Genomic DNA, 19,942 nt, shown 5'->3' with positions numbered 1-19,942 from the left:
CAGGCCATTTGCAGCACAGTTACTCTTTGCACATGCACAGTCCACTAGGCTACAGGAGATAGAGATTTTTTTCCCGACCCTGTCAGTCAAACCCAGATTCACCAGGTCTCGAAACGTCATGAAAAATATCTGATTGCTTTTGAATCACTTTAGTCATGTTACGTGGTGCTTCGAAACACTTTAGTCACGTGACCTGGGTGTTTCAAATCACCTTAGTCACATGACCAGGCTGTTTCGGAACATGTTTTGGTGCAGTGTTTCAAAACATTTGTGCTTCGGGGTCTTGACACTGTGTCGAAACTTCAGTGTTACGTCAGCCAACCCTACCATTCACCTGTATTCTTACCATGCTGCATGCTCCTGTCTGTCCCTGTTTTGACCTTTGCCTGCTTGACAATTCTCTTATAAAACTGCACTTGGATCCTCGTTGTCAGTAGCATCTAAAATATATTAAAATCACACCCATTCATGGAACTTTTTTGTAAGACATTTTAGGTTTTTCGTCTCAAATTTTACAATGTACTACTGTATTTAGAATGTTTAAAGAGCATTCACAGATAGTAATGCTATAATACTTTTTTAATTATAAAATAGTAAGATATATATATATATATATATATACACATTGACATTCAATAAACATATTGACATTCAATAAACCTTCAAAAGTAAAATTGCATGAAATTAAACTTACTTCCAATTCACACCTCACTGTTAAATGCCAGCTGAGAGCAACAAACATGGTGTTTGAGCAAACGGTGTTGTACACTCAACTGAAGACATCCATTAGCCTACATATTTAATTTTGTTTGTTAAGTGCAAAGATTTGTTTCAAAACTATTTCTAAATTTAGTTCTAATTTCCAGCAAAAGAATAAATAAACAATAATAACCAAGTGTGGTAAAAAAAAACGTCCTATGCCCCATATGGTGATGCATACATCTCCAAACCTTTACTTTAGACCAGCTTTTAGTTGCTCAATGGCACGGTCTATTTCAGTTCCTTAAAATAGCAACGCGCCAACAATGTCCCTTAACCAACCCAGGCTCATTCTGAAAATGTAGTCCCGTGGACAAATCCATGAGAGGCTGCTGTCTGCGCTTTTTAATATCTCAAATTTCTCTCGCGAATGCTGTTCATGTAAACCCACCAGAGGCCACTGTCGACCAAGTGTATGTCTGACTGACTGAATAACTGGATGACGGACTGGCCGGCCGACCAATCGACTGACCCACCCTCCTCCTTCCCTAAACCCAACCAATTTTATCAATTGACCCGCCCACCCACTTACTTCCCTAAAACCAAACCAATGATTTACAAAAGCCGTCCAGAAAAAGAAAAGCCCTCGTCTGATTTTTACCACGCTTTCAGATTTTGCCACGTTCTCAACCAGTTATTCACTTTATTTTTTGGATTCTGTTTTTGTCTTACCTGATTTCTGGACCCGCTCGAAACCCGTCGTCGTCATGGTCATCTCCTTTCTGCGTCTCAAGTCCGCCGATGTACACGACAAGCTAACTGGACAAACTGGTTGCGGCGGGAAAGCCCTCCACACAGGGTAAGCGGTCAACCGGTAAGCGCGAAAAGGAACGGCGTCATACCGCCCAGTAACCTTCATTTAAAAAAATAAAATGAAATGCAGCCATACATACCCCTGTTACATAATTCACGGTCTTAAGAAACGTCCGCGGGACTACGTTTTCAGAATGAGACTGTGTTGCCCTTAACACACATCCTTTTTAGACCGGCACACCCATGAGTCTTCAAAGTGGTGCAAATGGATTTGCTATTTAAACAATATGGTGCAAAACATGAAAATTAGGGTTGCGCTGGTCTGAAAATACCAACAAATTGCACCAAACATGTCTTGCGCCTCATTGCGCCGGGTGTATGATAGAGCCCTTTGTCTGTTAACTTTTGTCAGAGCTTATTTTTGATGTGTGAATAAGCCAAACATGCTTGTCTGAGAAGTGATATGCTGTATTCTGATGGACTTTAATTAGCAAAGCATTCATAAAGCATATTTTTTCAGCTTTTTCAACCTGAGAACCACTGATATAGTCCAAACAGACAGAGTAAATCAATACTGTGAGGCGACAGCGGCATATTTCAGTTGTGTTCAGCTTATTTTTAAATTAATATCATCTTTCTTTTGCTCTTCCTCCTCCAGCATACTGCCACGCTGATGCTGACACATGTCTTCTGGAGGCCAACATCTCAACGGAGGTGTGCTTGACAGTGCTGGACACACTCAGCGTCTTCATCATGGGCTTTAAGGTACAGTACCATCAATTTGAAAATGTGTGTTTTAAAATGTAGTTTTTCCTGTAACCCTTTTGACATTAAACCCTGTGTCCACAGACGCAGCTGTGTGCTGATTTGGGTCATAACCCACTAATGAAGAAGGTTTTCCAGGTGCACCTCTGTTTCCTTCAGATTCCACAGTCTGAGACAGCACTGAAGCAGGTGTTCACCTCCTTAAGGACCTTCATTTACAAGGTAACCACAACATCTGCCCTCGCTGTTGATTTATGGGTTACGAAAGTAGAAAATCCCAACAAGAGACTGTTTTAAATACAGAGGAGTTGTATCAGACCACAAAATTTAGGCCAGTGTTAAAAAAAATACAGCCAGGATTTACTTAACCCTTGTGTGCTGTTGGGGATCCACTCTGTGGGGATTTGGAGTCTTAATGTGGCCCCAACTTTCTCTGTTTCAGCAAATGGAATGACTTTTGTTGGCAAATCTTATTATGACACATATTTTAGGAAAATGCTTTGTAATTTTTCAAAAATTCTAATACATTCTGGGCAAATTGACTACCCTTTCATTATGTTCGTGGCTGTTTTTGCCCCATTAACTTCAATTATAAAATTTTTTTGATTGCAAAGCTATGAAACCACATAATCATGCGTTCTTGATTGTTGGTGGTTTTCTCTGTTGAGAAGAGGTCAAATTTGTAATTTTTACTGTTGATCATAAGTTACAGTGCAAAAAAAGCTTAGTTTCTGGCTTATATATGGACTATAGTGTGTGTTTGTGTGTGTGAGTGTATAAGAGAGACCTTTGCACACTTACCTTGAAAAGTTTGAGAAAATAAAAAATAAGCAGCTCAGCTCTCAGGACATAGTAAGTGTATTTATGCACACACACTTTAATCTGCTGTTTTACTGCATAGAACTCCATATAAAAGCCAGAAACTTTTTTTGCACAGGCCTATTTAAAGGGTTAAAGGTGCCAACTGATGATCAACAGTAAAAATTTTCCAAAATTCTTCCCAACAAAGAAAACCACCAACAATCAAGAATGCATGATTATGTGGTGTCATGGATTTGCAATAAAAATATTGATATAATAGAGGTCAATGGGGCAAAAACAGCCACGAACATAACAAAAGGGTAGTGAATTTGAACAATACACAAGGGTTAAGATACTCAGTTAAACATTAGTGCTGAAAATGTTTGGAAACACTCATTTTTGCATAATAATTTGTTGGAGTTTCCTCTTCAAATCCAAAATTCATTGGTTTCATTGAAGTATGGTTTAGTACAGTACAGTAGAGTATAATTCAGTTTGGGTCACCCTGGTCAGGCGTGCATTTTCTACTTCTAACAGTACCCTTACATACATGGTAGGCAGGGTCTACGCCAGAAAGTAGAATCAATCTCAAAGAAGGAAGCCATTCAGGCCAATGAAATGTTGCATTTTTGTGCACTTCATTTTTTTTAATATAGAGAGAGTTATATGATGCAGGTGATTGGTTGCTGTCATTTCAGCAGCCAATGAGCTTTCTCCTCAACATTTAAACACCTTGGTGTCATTTAAGATAACCCCACTCCACCCCAGCTCCACCTGTATACAGATCTGCTACAAGGGTTTCATGTATGTTATGTTTGCAGCAACAGTGTGTTATTTTCTCACACTGAATGTCAGTGAATATACTAAGGCTCTGCTCACATGAACACGGGTATTTTTGAAACCGCACATTTTTTCTACATTGTTTGGCTGTTTGATCACACGAAAACGCAGTGTCAGGTGACTGAAACTTTTCTGAAAACTCCGGCCAGGGTGAAGGTTTTACAAAACTCCGGGTACAGTGTGGTCATGTGGACACTACAAACAGAGTTTCATGATGTCAGCATGCATGCTGTTTTCTCCTGTCAGATTGGCCAACACAGCTGGGTTCACACCGAATACAAAAGATGGAAATTAGGCAAATTCCGCACATTCGCAGCAAACGCAACGCATATTTCATGTCATTTACCAGCGGGATGGGAACTTGTATGCATTTTACTCATGCAAATGCTTAATTTCCCATTTGGTGTGAACCCAGCATGAAAGTTATCGCCGCCTGTTGGTTCGGCATGCGTTTTTGTGTTTTCATGTGGACGAAGATTGTTTTTTAAACGAAAGTGGGTAAAACCCTGTTTATAAAAATACCCTTGTATGAATGGACCTGGCCTGACAGTAGGAAGTCTCTCTGTACTTGTGTGTCTTTCTTTCATATACATTTACATTACCATACTAAATCCAGTGGTGTGAAGTAACAAATTACAAATACTCATATTACTGTAATTGAGTAGCTTTTTTCCGAAATTGTAATTTACTAAGTAGTTTTAAAAATGTGTATATTTACTTTCCATTAAGTACATTTTTAGTGCTGGATTGGTACTTTTACTCCATGACTTTTACTTGTTAACCTGCAGTCACTACTTTATTTTCTCTTGTCTATGGGAATTAGAAAAATCAGTCCTGTGATTCCTGTCCTATCAAATCGCACGTAGAAGGTAAATTGCATCATAATGTACTACCTCAAGACATGGACATATTATAATTGCAGCAAACTGTTTGGAAGCATTAAAAGTGTCCAAGTAGATGTCCAAAATCTTTACACGCATTGACCCAGATACATGTCATTGATGAGAAGATGATGGATGTTTACTGTATGATGGCCTTAAACACCCAGCAGGCACAAGGCATCAACATGACGTCAGATTAATGTTGTACCCCAATGTTGTACGGACATTGTATTTTGTTTGGAAATGAATTTTAAGTTGACGTCAGAACCCAACATCAGACCGATGTCAATGTCCAACATCCAACCTAAAATCAACAAAATATCAACGTCTAAAGATGTTACAGCTTGACGTTGTGTGTACGTTAGCACTATGACGTCTATCAGATGTTGGATTTTGGTTGCCATACCTGAAGAATAAATGTCAGTATTTGACGTCAATATGACGTTGGTGTAAGATGTTAGCTCGACGTTGAATTTTGGTCACTTTTTAACACAACCTAAAATTAACATCAAAATAGCGTTGTCCTTAGATGCTGGCTAGACTTGAATTTTGGTCACCTGATGTCACGACCTAACCTAATATTAATGTCTTATGATGTTGTGTGCCTGCTGGGCAATAACTAAATGCACTACAGAATGTTACGTTTACACACATCCACAAATTACATGTAAATGCTTCAGCTTTTTCCAGTGTTATACTCATACTCGCTACTCTTGAGTACTTTTGAAAGGTCTATTTTTTAATCATACTCTGAGTAATATTTACAACAGATACTTTTACTCTACTTGTGCTACATTTTTAGGTAAGTAATGGTGCTTTTACTTAAGTATGTAAGTACTTAAGATTTTTCAGTACTCTTTCCACCACTGACTAAATCTCACAGTTAGTTGTCACAAAAGAAGTGGTTCAGTGCAACTAGTGCAATGACCTCAAACACATAATCTCAAATGCTGTTTTAGTCAGTTTTTGTGATTGTTAGGCATATATTCAATGAAATATCTCTTAGTACTCTCTTTTTGGAGGACTTTATGAACTTTGTAATTTTTCAGATTTAATAAATGCACAAATACAGTGCACACTAAAGGAAAACTAACGTACTCTTGATAAACGCATTATTATAATGTTGTTTATTACTGTGTTAATAAGCCTTTATCCATGTGTCTGTTTCTCTCTCAGTTCCCGTGTACATTCTTTGACGGGCGGGCAGATATGTGTGCCTGTTTGTGTTATGAGATCCTGAAGTGCTGTAATTCCAAACTGAGCTCCATACGCAGTGATGCCGCCCACCTGCTCTACTTCCTCATGAAGAGCAACTTTGAGTACAATGGAAGGAAGTCCTTTGTCCGCACACACCTGCAGGCAAGAGAGGGACAATGGAGGATGTCAGATAAACACTGATAGAGTCAATCTAGACCAGTGCTTCTCATTCTTTTTTTGACACTGAGGCCCCCTGTTGTCAGAAACCATTTTAAGGGCCCTCAAAGATATGTCTAGTACTTGTAAAGCTGCTTATTTTAAATCTTTTATTTATGGAAACTAGGAGCAGCAACATATTAAAAATGTTAATATATTTGAAAAATTATTAAAAATATTTAAATTCAATAATATTTTTGTAGTATTTTTTATATGAAATATATTTATTTGTCAGAATATTTTTACAGTTATTTTTTTAATCCCTGAATGAGAATACTAGTTCTTGAATAAAATCAGCTGTTGGTAAAGAAATTATTAAAAAAGAAAAAATTACCTTACACTGTATGTTAAAACTGTTCAAACTAAATTACCTTACACTGTTACTTACTGTTACTAAAGTAATTACTTGTCCTTTTGATCCCTTTTGGCAGTTTGACCAGGTCCCCTAGTGGGTCACGGGCCCCCAGGTTGAGAATTACTGATCTAGAAAGCTTAGGCCAGGGGCGTCCAAACTCTGTCCTGGAGGGCCTGCTGAGTTTAGCTCCAACTTGCTTCAACACACATGCCAGGAAGTTTCTAGCATATCTTGAAGAGCTTAATTAGCTGGTTCAGGTGTGTTTGATTAGAGTTGGAACTAAACTCTTCAGGATACCAGCCCTCCAAGACTGAGTTTGAACACCGCTGGCTTAAGGCTGATTTATACTTCTGCGTCAAGTGCACGCGTATGCTACGCCGCAGCCTACATGTGGACACATAGCCCTCGCCGTGGCCGTCAGTACAGTTGAAGCGCACCTCTCACAAAATGTAACCAAACGTCGCAACGATGTGTAGCGCAAGCTCTGTGATTGGTCGGCTTGGTAGCGTTGACGAGTATGGGCGGGACCGAGAGCTGTGCAAGCCCGATGGAGCGAGTGTTTACAAGTGTCGAGTCCTGTGAAGGAGCTCCGGATGGCAAGTTTTGTTTTGTGTTTACCTCATGGTTAAAGTTGTTGCATGTCCGCTGATTCCTGCCTCAAAATGAGCGAGTTTGAACCACTTGTACATTTAAGGAAGCGTTCAGAAAAAACAAAACCCCAGCGGAGGAACATAAACACCCCACTGCTAACTAGCGTTTCCAAAGTGTTACTGCCGAGGAACAGAAACAGCGCGCAGAAGTATGAAGGCAGAGCTACGCGCGTTGCATGCGCCGTGGGACACGCCGATCACTTGACGCAGAAGTATAAACCAGGCTTAAGGCTGTAAAACTTAGGCCAGGGGTGTCAAACTCAATTCTTAGAGGGCCGCAGCCCTGCACAGTTAAGTTTCAACCCTGCTTCAACACACTTAAGCCGCGGTCACACTGGACTTTTCACCCCATAGACTTCCATTCATAGGCATGCTAATGTGTCAGACCTAAAACACAAGCTCATGCAACAAGTTTCGCAGTTCACTGCATTGCAAAGTCCAAGCTTGGTGAACTCTGATCTGCGAAATTGCATCACGTGACTGTGTGAGACCAATCGAAGTTCAAAACATGACCTCTCTGGACCGAAATTTAAAACATGGACCAATTGTTCACTTTTTTTTAATGTCTAATCATTTTGCTTAATCCCGCCCCTTTTCACAGCACCCTACAACAGAATTTTGCACACACAAACTCGAGTGTGACCGCAGCATTACCTACCTGTAGGTTTCAAACAAGCCTGAAGGACTCAATTAGTTTGATCAGATGTGTTTAATTAGGGTTGGAACTAAACTGCGGCCCTCCAGGAACAGAGTTTGACACCTGTGACTTAGGCTGTGTTCACACTTAATGTTTAGTTCTCTTGATTTGTTTGGTCGTGTAAAAAAAGGAAAATAAAACTAGTCCTGGTTCTTGTAGCATTTACAGAGGTAAACCGTACATGAAAAATAGATCAAATATAGAGATTTTTAAAAATGAATGAAAGAAAAAGGCTTTTGTGGTTTATGTTTTGCAAACATTTTCTCATCATTTTTGTTTAGACATCTTTACTCTGTGTTTGGTTCATGTTTCAGTAGACCCACACCATGAGCTCATAGTTTTTAGTGGTCTTAGTTTGCTTGATTGGTGCACAGCAGGGTTTGGATCCTAGCATTTAAACCAATTGCACTAAAAGAGCAGTTGCACCAGAATTTATTGCCAATCAATTGTTGTTGTTATTGTTATTTAAACCAAACTTGCCAAGTGTGAACACACCCTTAAAGTCCATACTGACATTTGTATTATGTATTTTATTAAAACACCTGCTTGTTTATTTAAAACCTTTCTTTTTCATCATCAGGTGGTGATTGCAGTGAGTCAGCTGATCGCTGATGTCATCGGCATTGGTGGAACACGATTCCAGCAGTCACTTTCCATCATTAATAACTGTGCCAACAGTGATAAAACTGTAAAGGTAAAATCATACACATCAACTTCATTTGCAAAGCAATAATTTATTAAATATAGTCAGAAAGATCAGCATCAACTTGTCTAGACTGCAAATCAGGGTCAAATATATGGGAACAGTTTATGTGGTGTATACCCAATAAAGGGATAAAATAAAAGTCAGTCATTATTTTCTCATCCTGGTGTTGTTTGAATGTTTTGTTCCCTTCTTTTTTTTCAGACCACATGAGGAAAAAATATTAAAGGTTTTGCGGAAGATCAAACCAAAATTCAATATTTCTGCTCATTCATAAGACTTTATTAGTCTAACAGATCACACTCACTCAGAAAAAGCACAAAAGTAGTTAAGCATGAAATGTATGACTTGGGATCTCCAAAAACGTATCTGTGTAGTTCTTCAGTAAATAAAATAAATATTAGTTAAATATCTCCGGACCAAATTTCAGTTGCCAGATGAATGCCGTAACTTGTTATGATGAACAATACAGGAACACTGTCCATTGCATATTGTATTACATTTCTATCTATCTTGGTTTCTCACAACTTGCTTGCTTTTTCTTAAAGAGCTGGAGTGGACTGGTGAACCAATAGTCTCATGAATGAACAGTTGTGAACAAAGCAGTCAAGGTTTTCTTTAAATAATTAAATATCAATATGTTTTCCACCATTTCCCAGTGCAGGGTTGCAGCTGGAAGGGCATCCACTGTGTAAAACATATGCTGGATAAGTTGCCGGTTCATTCTGCTGTGGTGACCCCTGATAGATAAAGGGACAAAGCTGAAGCAAAATTAATGAATTAATGTTTTCCACCAAATTCTGTAGCATACCTCCCGCAAACCTGGAATTTGCAGCATGTGTCAACATAGTCATATCTGTGATACTTCTGTGTCTATTTTTCAAGTGATAACTCACCCAAACATGACAATTACCTCATAATTTACTCTCCGTTCTGTACTTTTAAACCTTTATGAGTGTATTTCTTCTGTTGAACCCAAAATAATATATATATTTGAACTAGAAAAGTACACAAAAGTAAAGTAGACAAATTTAATGGAGGCATGTTTCTTGCTAGGCTGTTGATAGGGGGTTCTGAGTGGTTGCTAAGGTGTTGCTAAGTGGTTGCTGGGGTGTTCTGAGTGTTTGCTGAGGTGTTGCTAGGCGGTTGCTAGGATGTTCTCAGTGGTTGCTAGGTAGTTGCTGAGGCGTTGCTAGGTGGTTGCTATGGTGTTTCAAGTAGTTGTTAAGGTGTTGCTAGGCGGTTGCAAGTTGTTGTTATGCGGTTGCTAGAGTGTTCTGAGCAGTTGCTAAGGCATTGCTTGGGTGTTTTATGTGGTTGCTGAGATGTTGCTAGGGTGTTCTGAGTGGTTGCTAAGGTGTTGCTAGGCAGTTGCTAAGGTGTTCTAGGTCGTTACTAAGGCATTGTTAGGGTGTTCTGATTGGTTGCTAGGCAGTTGCTAAAGCGTTGCTAGGCGGTTGTTAAGGTGGTTGCTAAGGTGTTGCTAGGCGGTTGCTAAGCTATTCTATGTCATTGCTAAGGTGTTGCTACGTGGTTGCTAGGGTGTTCTAAGTGATTGCTAAGACGTTGCTAGGTGGTTACTAAGGTGTTTTAGGTCATTGCTAAGGTGTTGCTAGGTTGTTGCTAGGGTGTTCTGAGTGGTTGTTAGGCAGTTGCTAACATAAATTAGCATAAATTTAGTATGAATTAGCATGTTACAAGTATGTTTATATTATGGATTAGTATGTTGTTAGTATGTCCAATGTAAAGTCAATGGCAGTTTTTTACAATGGAAGTCTATGGGACAGTTGCTAGTGTGCTGTAAGTGGTTGCTAGGGTGTGGCTAGTAAGTTGAAAGGTCATCAATGATTGGCAGATTGGTAGTCTGAGCTAAATGAGCCCAACCATAAGTCTGTATGACAGTCTGGCGCAAAGTTATGAGTCAATGGGACTTTTCCAAATTTTCCGGGTCAGTTTTCAGAAAAACCGTAAGTCGGATCAGTTGGAAAAGAAATTGCAACTTAATTCAGTAGTTTGTAGGTTGTAGTATGAATGGTCTAGGAGATGCTTTCTTGAAACACTCTAAGAAGAAGAAGAAGTTTAAGTAGTATAACTGTACGTTGGCTTTCTCAAGCCACCATAATGAATGCTGATTGCTGGCACCCATTGATTTTAATAGTCGGAAAAAATACTATGGAAGTCAATGGGTGCCAGCAACCAGCATTTTTCAAAATATCTTCCTTTGTGTTAAGTAGAAGAAAGAAACTCAAATAGGTTTTGAACAAGTGAAGGGGGATTAAAGGATGACAGAATTTTCATAAAAACTGAAGGTTGGTCAGTATTTACTTCCTTTATGACAAAGAAGATGAGAATAATTTTTTTTAATCTCTATCTTTTTTGGTACAAACACATTTAGAACGACACCAGAGTGAGAAAATAATGACAGAATTATTATTTTTCAAGTATATGTAAAAGTAAAATAAAAGTAAATAAAACATATGGAAAAACAATGTAACACCATTGGTTAAAAAAACAATGAGCTCAAATACAGCAGATAGCTTTTCATATTCAAACTACACATTCAAATATCCATGATGTGACAGTCATGTGTAAGTTACATAATGCATGACTGTTTGTCCATCCTGCACTCTCTCTCCAGCACACTGCTTTCCCTTCGGATGTGAAGGACCTCACCAAGCGGATCCGGACGGTCCTGATGGCCACTGAGCAGATGAAGGAACATGAGAAAGACCCGGAAATGCTGGTGGACTTGCAGTACAGCCTGGCCAAATCCTACACCAGCACCCCTGAACTGCGCAAAACCTGGCTGGATAGTATGGCCAAAATCCACGTCAAGAATGGAGACCTGTCAGAGGCAAGCTATAAGAAAATATTACTAATCATTGGTTATTATTAGGGCCAGACGGAATCTGCGGACGTTTTTTGATATTTCTGTGCAGAATTTTGGTAAAAATCTGCAGATTTCTGCTGAATTATTTTTGGAGTAGCATAACTAAAACCTTAATATGTGAAATAAAAAATAATATCTTTTAAACTTTTATTTAATGTTTAAAATGCAAATCCAATTAGATTCACTTTATTTGGTAAACAAAGCAAGTCTCTCATATAATATCTCTACAGACAGTCAGAAAATATTACTTTACAAAGTCCATTGTACATAAATCAGATGAACATTTTCATATTAATCAATAATATTACTGTACTTAATTTAAAAACTGAATAAATATAGATTTACACACATTTACTTAAGTAAATAGAATTAACGATGGGCTAAAAATCTGCAGAAATCTGCGGAATTCTGCGAGCGGCAGATTCCGTGTGGGCCTAGTTATTATGGTAAAACAAGTGGTTTGTGGAAATGTTTTAATATGTCTTGTTTTCTTTAGGCAGCGATGTGTTATGTTCATGTGGCTGCACTGGTGGCTGAATACCTGAAGAGGAAAGGTGAGGGTCCACTAGGGGGCACTGTGAAAACCATTTGTGTGTATCAGTGGCTCAGTTTTTTTTTAGTTTTAGGTTGGTCCAAAGCAAGATTATACTTTGATCTAAGGTTAAAAAATGTTTTATACTTTATACTAAAGTTAAAAAAATATATACTTTTTGTTTTGTTTTATTTAATTTTTATTATTGAACATATATCAATGTACAACAACTTGGCGTTAACAGTAAACCTTTACATTACAAAAAAAGAAACAGGTGCAAATAAAGAACAAATAATATGTTACATAAAATAATTAGTAAAATAATAATAAGTAAGAAGTAAAAGTAAACAATAAAAATTAGTAATAAGTAAAAATAATAAGTAAAATAATAACTAAATATATATAACAAAATAAAAATAAATAAAAAGGAGTAGGGGTTTTCCTGTATTTTATACTTTTCTATCAAAGACAGAAGATTAATTGCAGTTTTTGTTATCATTATCTTAAGGGATTTTATATACTGTATGAAAGAGTCTGTTTATAAAAAGCACAAAACATTGGTTTCACCTTCAAATACTTTGACCTAGTGTGTGTATGTAACATTTTCCAAGCATAAGGATGTTGTTAATTAGGAAGACATCTTCCTTACTGTCCATTACAAGTCCGTAAATGATGTCATTCACATTAAAGATCCTGATGTGTGGAATCCTAAGTCATAAACATCTGACCATAATGCATCCACAAACATGCAGTGAAAAAACAAAACATACATTTATTAGACTCAAATCCAAATCTAATTCTTAAATATTCACTTGACGCATATATCCCACTTAAAATTTTAAAATGAACTTCTTTAGTTTTTGGAGACAGAGGAAACTTGAAATATTTAGTTCTAAGTATGTGAATGGGATCTTTAGAGAATTTATGTGAAATTGAGTTTCTATAACGCGCTAGATGATATATAATGTTGTTTGATGCTTCTAATCTTTTTGTTGGAAAATTTACTTTCTTTAAAATCACATCCTTCAATAAACACAAGAGGAACAGTGGGGTTACAAGGGTAGAATAAGAAACTATTTCTTTTATTAGACAGACAAAGGTGAAAGGAATGGCTTTAATAATGGATTAAGCTTTTACTCAATTAGAAATGAAATTTTAAAAAGATTTTTTTAAAAACATTTTTACTTGGTGTGAATGTCTTTTTTTACCACAATAAATATTTTTATTTAGATTTAGATTAAAATAAAATGTATAATTTGATCTAAAGTTTAAATGTACTTGTTTTTTGTCAGTGTAGGAAAAATTAAGACCATTAGTTATTCTCAAAGTAGTATTTTTACTTTAAACCAGCATTTTCATGTGACCCCATGACATCACTTCCTGACCAGATAGTGTTTTGCCATCTGCCATTACTTGATTTAAAATGTCAAGATAGTCTTTGGCCAAAGTGAATCTTGTTTAGACAAGGTAAACATTCAAAATCTTTCATGTAATGTAATAATCTGGGTTTTTGCCCTAAGCATCCGCGCCATATGTTTCTAATTATGGCAACAACAACAGCAGCCCAAAGTTCCAGTACTTTAACAAAGATACTCTCAGGTACAGCTTATGCGCTCTCTTATGTGTTTTTATGTATTTCTGATGTGAGTTTGATTACCATCTTGCATGTCATTTATAGTCATACTGAAAGCAGAAACATTCATTCATTCATTTTCTTTTCGGCTTAGTCCCTTTATTAATTTGGGGTGGCCACAGAGGAATGAACCACCAACTTATCCAGCATATCTTTTACGCAGCAGTTGCCCTTCCAGCTGCAACCTATCACTTGGAAACACCCATACACACTCATTCACACACATACACTATGAACAATTTAGCTTACCCAATTCACTTAAAGCACATGTCTTTGGACTTGTGGGGGAAACCAGAGCACCTGGAGAAAACCCACGCGAACACGGGGAGAACATGCAAACTTCACACAGAAACACCAAATGACGACTAGCTGAGGCTCGAACCAGTGACCTTCTTGCTGTGAGGCGATTGTGCCTAAAGCAGAAGCAGATCTTGAAAATAAAATAACATAGCCTAACATTTCGTTTATTTATTATAGTTTAGCCAAACATACAACTTTATTTTGATTTTATAGTAAAATATTTTTTTACAGAATAAATGTTTAGGTTAAGCCAAAGTAATTCAATTAAATGGTTTCTATATAAAATGTTTTACCTTTTCAGTAACTGTAATTTTCCCCTTGGGCAGAATAAATATTTTGATTAATATTAAATGTCATTTTTTTAGTTTCAACCAAGTCAGAACTATACTTTGAGGAAACATTTTTAGGTTGGTTCAAAGCAAAATTAAACTTTGATGTAAGGGTAAATTTGGACCAAAGTTGTACCAAAGTAAAAAAAAAAAAATGTAAAAGTGATCTCTTTGTATAAGTGATCTCTTTCTGATATTTTTACTTTGTCTGGATGTATTTTTTTTCTTGACTACAATTATTTTACAAAATTTTTTTGATTTAGATTAAATTTAAAGTATAATCAAAGCTGAATTATACCTCGAGAAAAACAAACATTTTTGGCTGTAACAAATTACAGTATTTTTTTTTAAAGTTGGTTCAAAGTATATATATTTTCAGTGTACTATATATATACATATAGATCAACCTCTAGAAAATTATTTTTCATTAAAAAAGTTACTGACACGGTTTTGAATAAAAACATATATCATGTTAATTATATTTTACTATTTTAATGTTAACTTAAACCCTCCGCTATATCTATTTTTGAAGTTTTCTGCCTCCTGGGTCATGCATTGTTCAACTATCATCATAAAAAAAGTTCATAATCATCATAAAATTAAATTAAGTCTAGTTTTTTTAGCATCTTTTTTGATTGTCTTTTCTAATAAGTTGTACAAACAATCCCACAAAACATCTATTTCTATATTCTTTATCATTTCAGCAATAAAAAAACAATGATTTTGCATCTCTTATGGTCACGTTCTGGTCAGCTCGTTACATAGGTTATAAAAATGCATAACAATCTTTAAAGCTCTGATAGAGAAGCATGTGACTTGCTCCAAGTGATTTCACTTCCTCTGGTGGAAGGCAATGAGGCTTGTCATTATTCTCTTCTTAATTTGTAAAATTATTTGACTAAAATATTGAACACAATTTAATAGTAGATTGATGATACTTCAGCTGTTTTCTTAATCACTTTTTGAAAAGTATAATATCAAAATACATAAAATTCTGCTTTAGACATGCCTTGTGGTTAGCATCTTGATATAAAGAACTAAATAGTGGAAAATGTCAAACTCTGTTAGCGGTTTAAAACATTTCAATAATAAGGTGCTAAGTTAGACAACAATTAGTAACTAAAACAACTCTTTTCACTACAACATTTAAGCATTTTGCATTATCTTACATTAACACCGAATTCAACTTGCAGTAAATTATACATTTGTTGAATTTCATTCCAGGAAAATTAATGGAAAATGCTCAAAATATACATGCAATTTTGGAATGAGACTTAAGTTTATACTGTATATATAAACCATATATGCACTACCTGACAAAAGTCTTGTCGTCAATCCCAGTTGTAAGAGCAACAAATAAAATCTTGACTTCTTGTAGATTATTTGGAAAAGTGGCAGAAGGTAGATTTTTCAGATGAATCATCTGTTGAACTGCATCCCAATCATCACAAATACTGCAGAAGACCTGTTGGAACCCGCATGAACCAAAGATTCTCAATCAGTCAAGTTTGGTGAAGGAAAAATCATGGTTTGGAGTTACATTCAGTATGGGGCTTGCGAGAGATCTGCAGAGTGGATGGCTACATCAACAGCCTGAGGAATCACGACATCTGTGCTGCCCATTACATTACAAACCACAGGAGAGGGCAAATTCTTTAGCAGGATAGCGCTCCTTCTCATACTTCAGCCTCCACATCCAAGTTCCTGAGAGCAAAGAAAGTCAAGGTGCTCCCGCATTGGCCAGTCCAGTCAACAGTCTTGAACATTATTGAGCATGTCTGGGATAAGATGGAGGAGGCAAATACGCATAATCTAGAGGCCTTTGGCTTTCATATAAGCCACTTCTGATACCAAATGATCAACTAGAAGTCAAGTTATTATTTGTTGTTCCTAAAACTTGGATAGGCGACAAGACTTTTGTCAGGTAGTGTATGGAGTATAATTTCAACATTTTTAATTAATACATAAGCAGAAACACAGCAAAAGGTGACTGCACTTCTTTTTTTTACATTCATTAATAAGACATTGCTGATCAGATACAGTTTATTTGATGAAAATTTACTGTGCAATAAAAAAGAGGGAAAAAAGTGCTTAAATATGGTAGGGAAGATTTGATTTTGTAACTAATTGTTGTTTAACTTGAGCTCATACTCTACTGGAAAGCTTCTTTTTAATAAAAAACTTGAGTTCCGTGTTTCACAACTAGACGCACGTTTATAATATTCAGGTGAAAGGTGATTTAACATTTTTCTCCATGCCTAAAATCACGCACATATACACAGATACATTATAAAGCCTTCATGTTCAAGGTTCAACCATATTTTGCAATCGAGAGTTCTTGCTGTTTTTTTACGGGAGGTAATCTCAGTGTGTGATAACAGTGCTAATAATGCAAGGTCAGAAAATGACATAAACACACTCATATCACACAGTATTTACAGATTCCTGTGATGTTTCCCTCAGTAATGAGTCTGCATATCAGATTTTAAGTTTGTTTTGCAGATAATTGTACCTTTTTTAATTTGTTCTGCCTGCTATTTTATGTCTACGGCAGGAATGTTCCGGCAGGGCTGTTGTGCATTTCGTGTGATCACACCTAACATCGACGAGGAGGCAGCCATGATGGAGGACGTGGGCATGCAGGACGTTCACTTCAATGAGGTTCATATTCACTTACATCTATATATAAATGATATATATACACATTAATGAGTCACCGCCCCTTAATCCTGCCACTGTTTTATTGTAACTCTCCACTGGAATGAATTCAAAAGTCTCCTTTAAAACGTCAGTCATAACCCACAGCAGAAAATGTTCTCAGATTTCTTATCTAATCAGTCTAAATTATCCCTTTGCAGTGGGTGTGTTTGTAAAGGAAGTCCAGATAATGAGCATTGATTAGCCCTCATCACTGTCAATAATCAGTTAGTGCTTTAATGAACTAGCATTTACATGTTGTTCAGTGCGCACACTTGTGATAAGAGCTCGTCTTTGCTGTTGGAGTTAGTTCATCCTTCATTTTGAGTAACTGAGGACTTGTTGGATTGAAGGAATTGGCTTTTCAGCGTGCTTAATTTTGACTGAAGTAATATTGCTGAAAACACACATTTTCGTTCAGCTGTTTGAACTAAACCACCATCAAAGCAATAATTTTTCTCTTTTGAATTGCCATATCTTCATAATATACATTTTAGGCTTTGGTTTTGGGATTCAGTTTATGGAGTTATTAATCTCCAAAGTAGGGGTGGGCGGATCGATCCTAATATCGATAGTATCGATGCCAATATTGGTATTGATATCGGATAGTAGCCCTCCAATATCGATACTTTTATCTAAATTTAATCTAATTTATGCTAAAGTACATTGCTCCTGTTTCATAAAAGAGCAGACATGTCTCTAGATACCCCGCTCCTTTTATATCTTGTATGCACCGTTGCTCCTCTCTGCTCTGCTGTTATTAGTTGTCCTTTCATCACGTGACTCAAATAAAAATCTTTTTATTTGGCTTAAAGGTGTTTAAAAATTGTCCTGGGTTTTAACATATACATTTAATTATAGCTGCTTTGACAGCATTCAACTCATAACTTATCGGTATCGGTATCAATATCGGCGATACTGGCCCTGTATTTACTTAGTATCGGATTGATACCAAATTTTGCAGTATCGCCCAGCCCTTCTCCAAAGGTGTGTTATTTTGTGCTTCCAATATAAAGCATTTTCATGTTTTTGTTATAATATGGAATTGTTTTTGGACGTTTTGGATATTTTTAGCCACTGTACCACCATTATACTGTATTTATTTAAGATAAAGGATTTGGGTCTATGCTTAATATGGGCTTTTTCTTGATTGCTGTTGTTTGCTAGCAAGATCTGTCAACAGTGACTAATCAAAACATACTGTACTTTTCCTGTAAACTGCACTGTGTATGGAACAGGATGAAGCAAAAAGTGAACTCCGGTATTGTCTACACTAGTGCATTTTTGAAAAGCATATTAAGTTTTTTTGCAGTTACACTACTCCAGCATCTTCAACCTGTGAAAACTGAGTATTTTGATCATCTTGAAGACCCTGTTTTAGTTTGAAAAAGCCGGTGTTACATTTAGACTATTGCGTATCATTCCGTGATCTGTTAAGCCTCTCTCATATGACCATTACACAAGTGGTAGTATTCAAGTTCGGAAGCCAGCAATATATGCGTATACTTAGTGAATGTGAGTGGTCATATATCATGCTTTTTTAACAGTCTGGATGATCCTTTTCTTATTTGGCACACGGTGTCCAATTCTCCCAAAAAAAATAACTGAAATACTGATTCATCTGACCACAGTACACGTTTTCACTGTGTTATGGTCCATCCCAGATGCCTCCGAGCCCAGAAAAGTTGACCTCTGGACACTGTTAACATAGGGCTTGCTTTTGGGACGGTACAGTTTTAACTGGCTTTTGTGGACGTAAGTAACTATGTGTTGTGGTACTTGACAAAGGTTTGCCAAAGTAGTCCTGAGCTCATGTGATGATATCGGTTATAGATGAATGATGATTCTTGATGCAGTGTCGCTTGAGGGATCGGAGATCACTATTGTTCAGCTTAGGGTTGCACCCTTGACCTTTACGCACTGAAATTCTTCCAGATTCCTTGAATATTTTAATTATGTTATGCACTGTTGAAAGTGAAATATTCAAATATCTTTCTTTGAGGAACATTTATTTTTAATTATTTCAATAATTTTCTCATGTATTTGTCTGCAAACTGGCGATCCTCTTCCCATCTTTGCTCCTTAACGACTAGACCTTTCTTGGATGCCGGTTTTGAACCAAATCATATTTACAATCACCTGTTGACATCACCTGTTTCAAATCCCATGATTATTTAACTAATTTACATGATTAATTGCTCATGTATCAACAGGAAAGGATGTATATTTACAAATAAAAATGAAGTTGACCAGACAAAACATGAAATATTTTGTGTTTATATTGTCTGCAATGAAATCCAAGTCAAAGTAAATTTAGAAATCACTACTTACTTTTTATTTGCGTTTTTCCATTTATATTCATGTCTCTCTGCAGGAGGTGCTGATGGAGTTGTTGGAAGCGTGTGCTGATGGTTTATGGAAAGCAGAGCGCTATGAACTTATTTCAGATATCTACAAGCTCATCATCCCCATTTATGAACAACGCAGAGACTTTGAGGTACACACACACACACACACACACACACACACACACACACACACACACACACACACACACACACACACACACACACACACACACACACGTATTTATGTGAATTCAACTTTCGAGTTTCCTAGAAAAAAATATGCAGATGTACTGTATGAATGCAGTTTTGTTCTGTTATATAGAAACTGGCCCACCTGTATGACACATTACATCGGGCCTACACCAAAGTGATGGAGGTGATGCATTCTGGCAAGAGGCTACTTGGCACCTTTTTCAGAGTGGCATTTTTTGGCCAGGTAAGAATATACAGCGGTTTCTAACAGTACAGCTAACACAGGCTGTTTGAATGAAATGCACTATAACAACAATATAACTGCATATTTTAAATGGAGCCATATCATGAGGTATCAAGTTTGATCTTGTTCTGTGAAAACATCCTATGACTTCCTAGTTGAT

At 36.7% G+C, this 19,942-nt stretch overlaps 1 protein-coding gene across 7 annotated transcripts in view; it reads left to right on the top strand.

Annotated features, from left to right (window-relative positions):
- The window catches only part of LOC130230559 (dedicator of cytokinesis protein 9-like), a 209,327-nt gene that overhangs the window by 157,965 nt on the left and 31,420 nt on the right, over positions 1–19,942 (top strand). For all 7 annotated transcript variants that reach the window (XM_056459642.1, XM_056459640.1, XM_056459639.1 and 4 more), the window contains exons 39-47: positions 2,171–2,277; positions 2,362–2,499; positions 5,976–6,158; positions 8,495–8,608; positions 11,256–11,471; positions 12,004–12,061; positions 16,856–16,962; positions 19,373–19,495; positions 19,669–19,782. In XM_056459642.1, the coding sequence (XP_056315617.1) occupies positions 2,171–2,277; positions 2,362–2,499; positions 5,976–6,158; positions 8,495–8,608; positions 11,256–11,471; positions 12,004–12,061; positions 16,856–16,962; positions 19,373–19,495; positions 19,669–19,782 (1,160 nt within the window). The remainder of the gene's footprint in view (positions 1–2,170; positions 2,278–2,361; positions 2,500–5,975; positions 6,159–8,494; positions 8,609–11,255; positions 11,472–12,003; positions 12,062–16,855; positions 16,963–19,372; positions 19,496–19,668; positions 19,783–19,942) is intronic.

Source organism: Danio aesculapii, chromosome 6 (genome assembly GCF_903798145.1).
Source record: "Danio aesculapii chromosome 6, fDanAes4.1, whole genome shotgun sequence".
NCBI classification, from domain to species: Eukaryota; Metazoa; Chordata; class Actinopteri; order Cypriniformes; family Danionidae; genus Danio; species Danio aesculapii.
The sequence above is the reverse complement of the archived record's forward strand: the minus strand, read 5'-3'. Positions and strand labels throughout refer to the sequence as shown.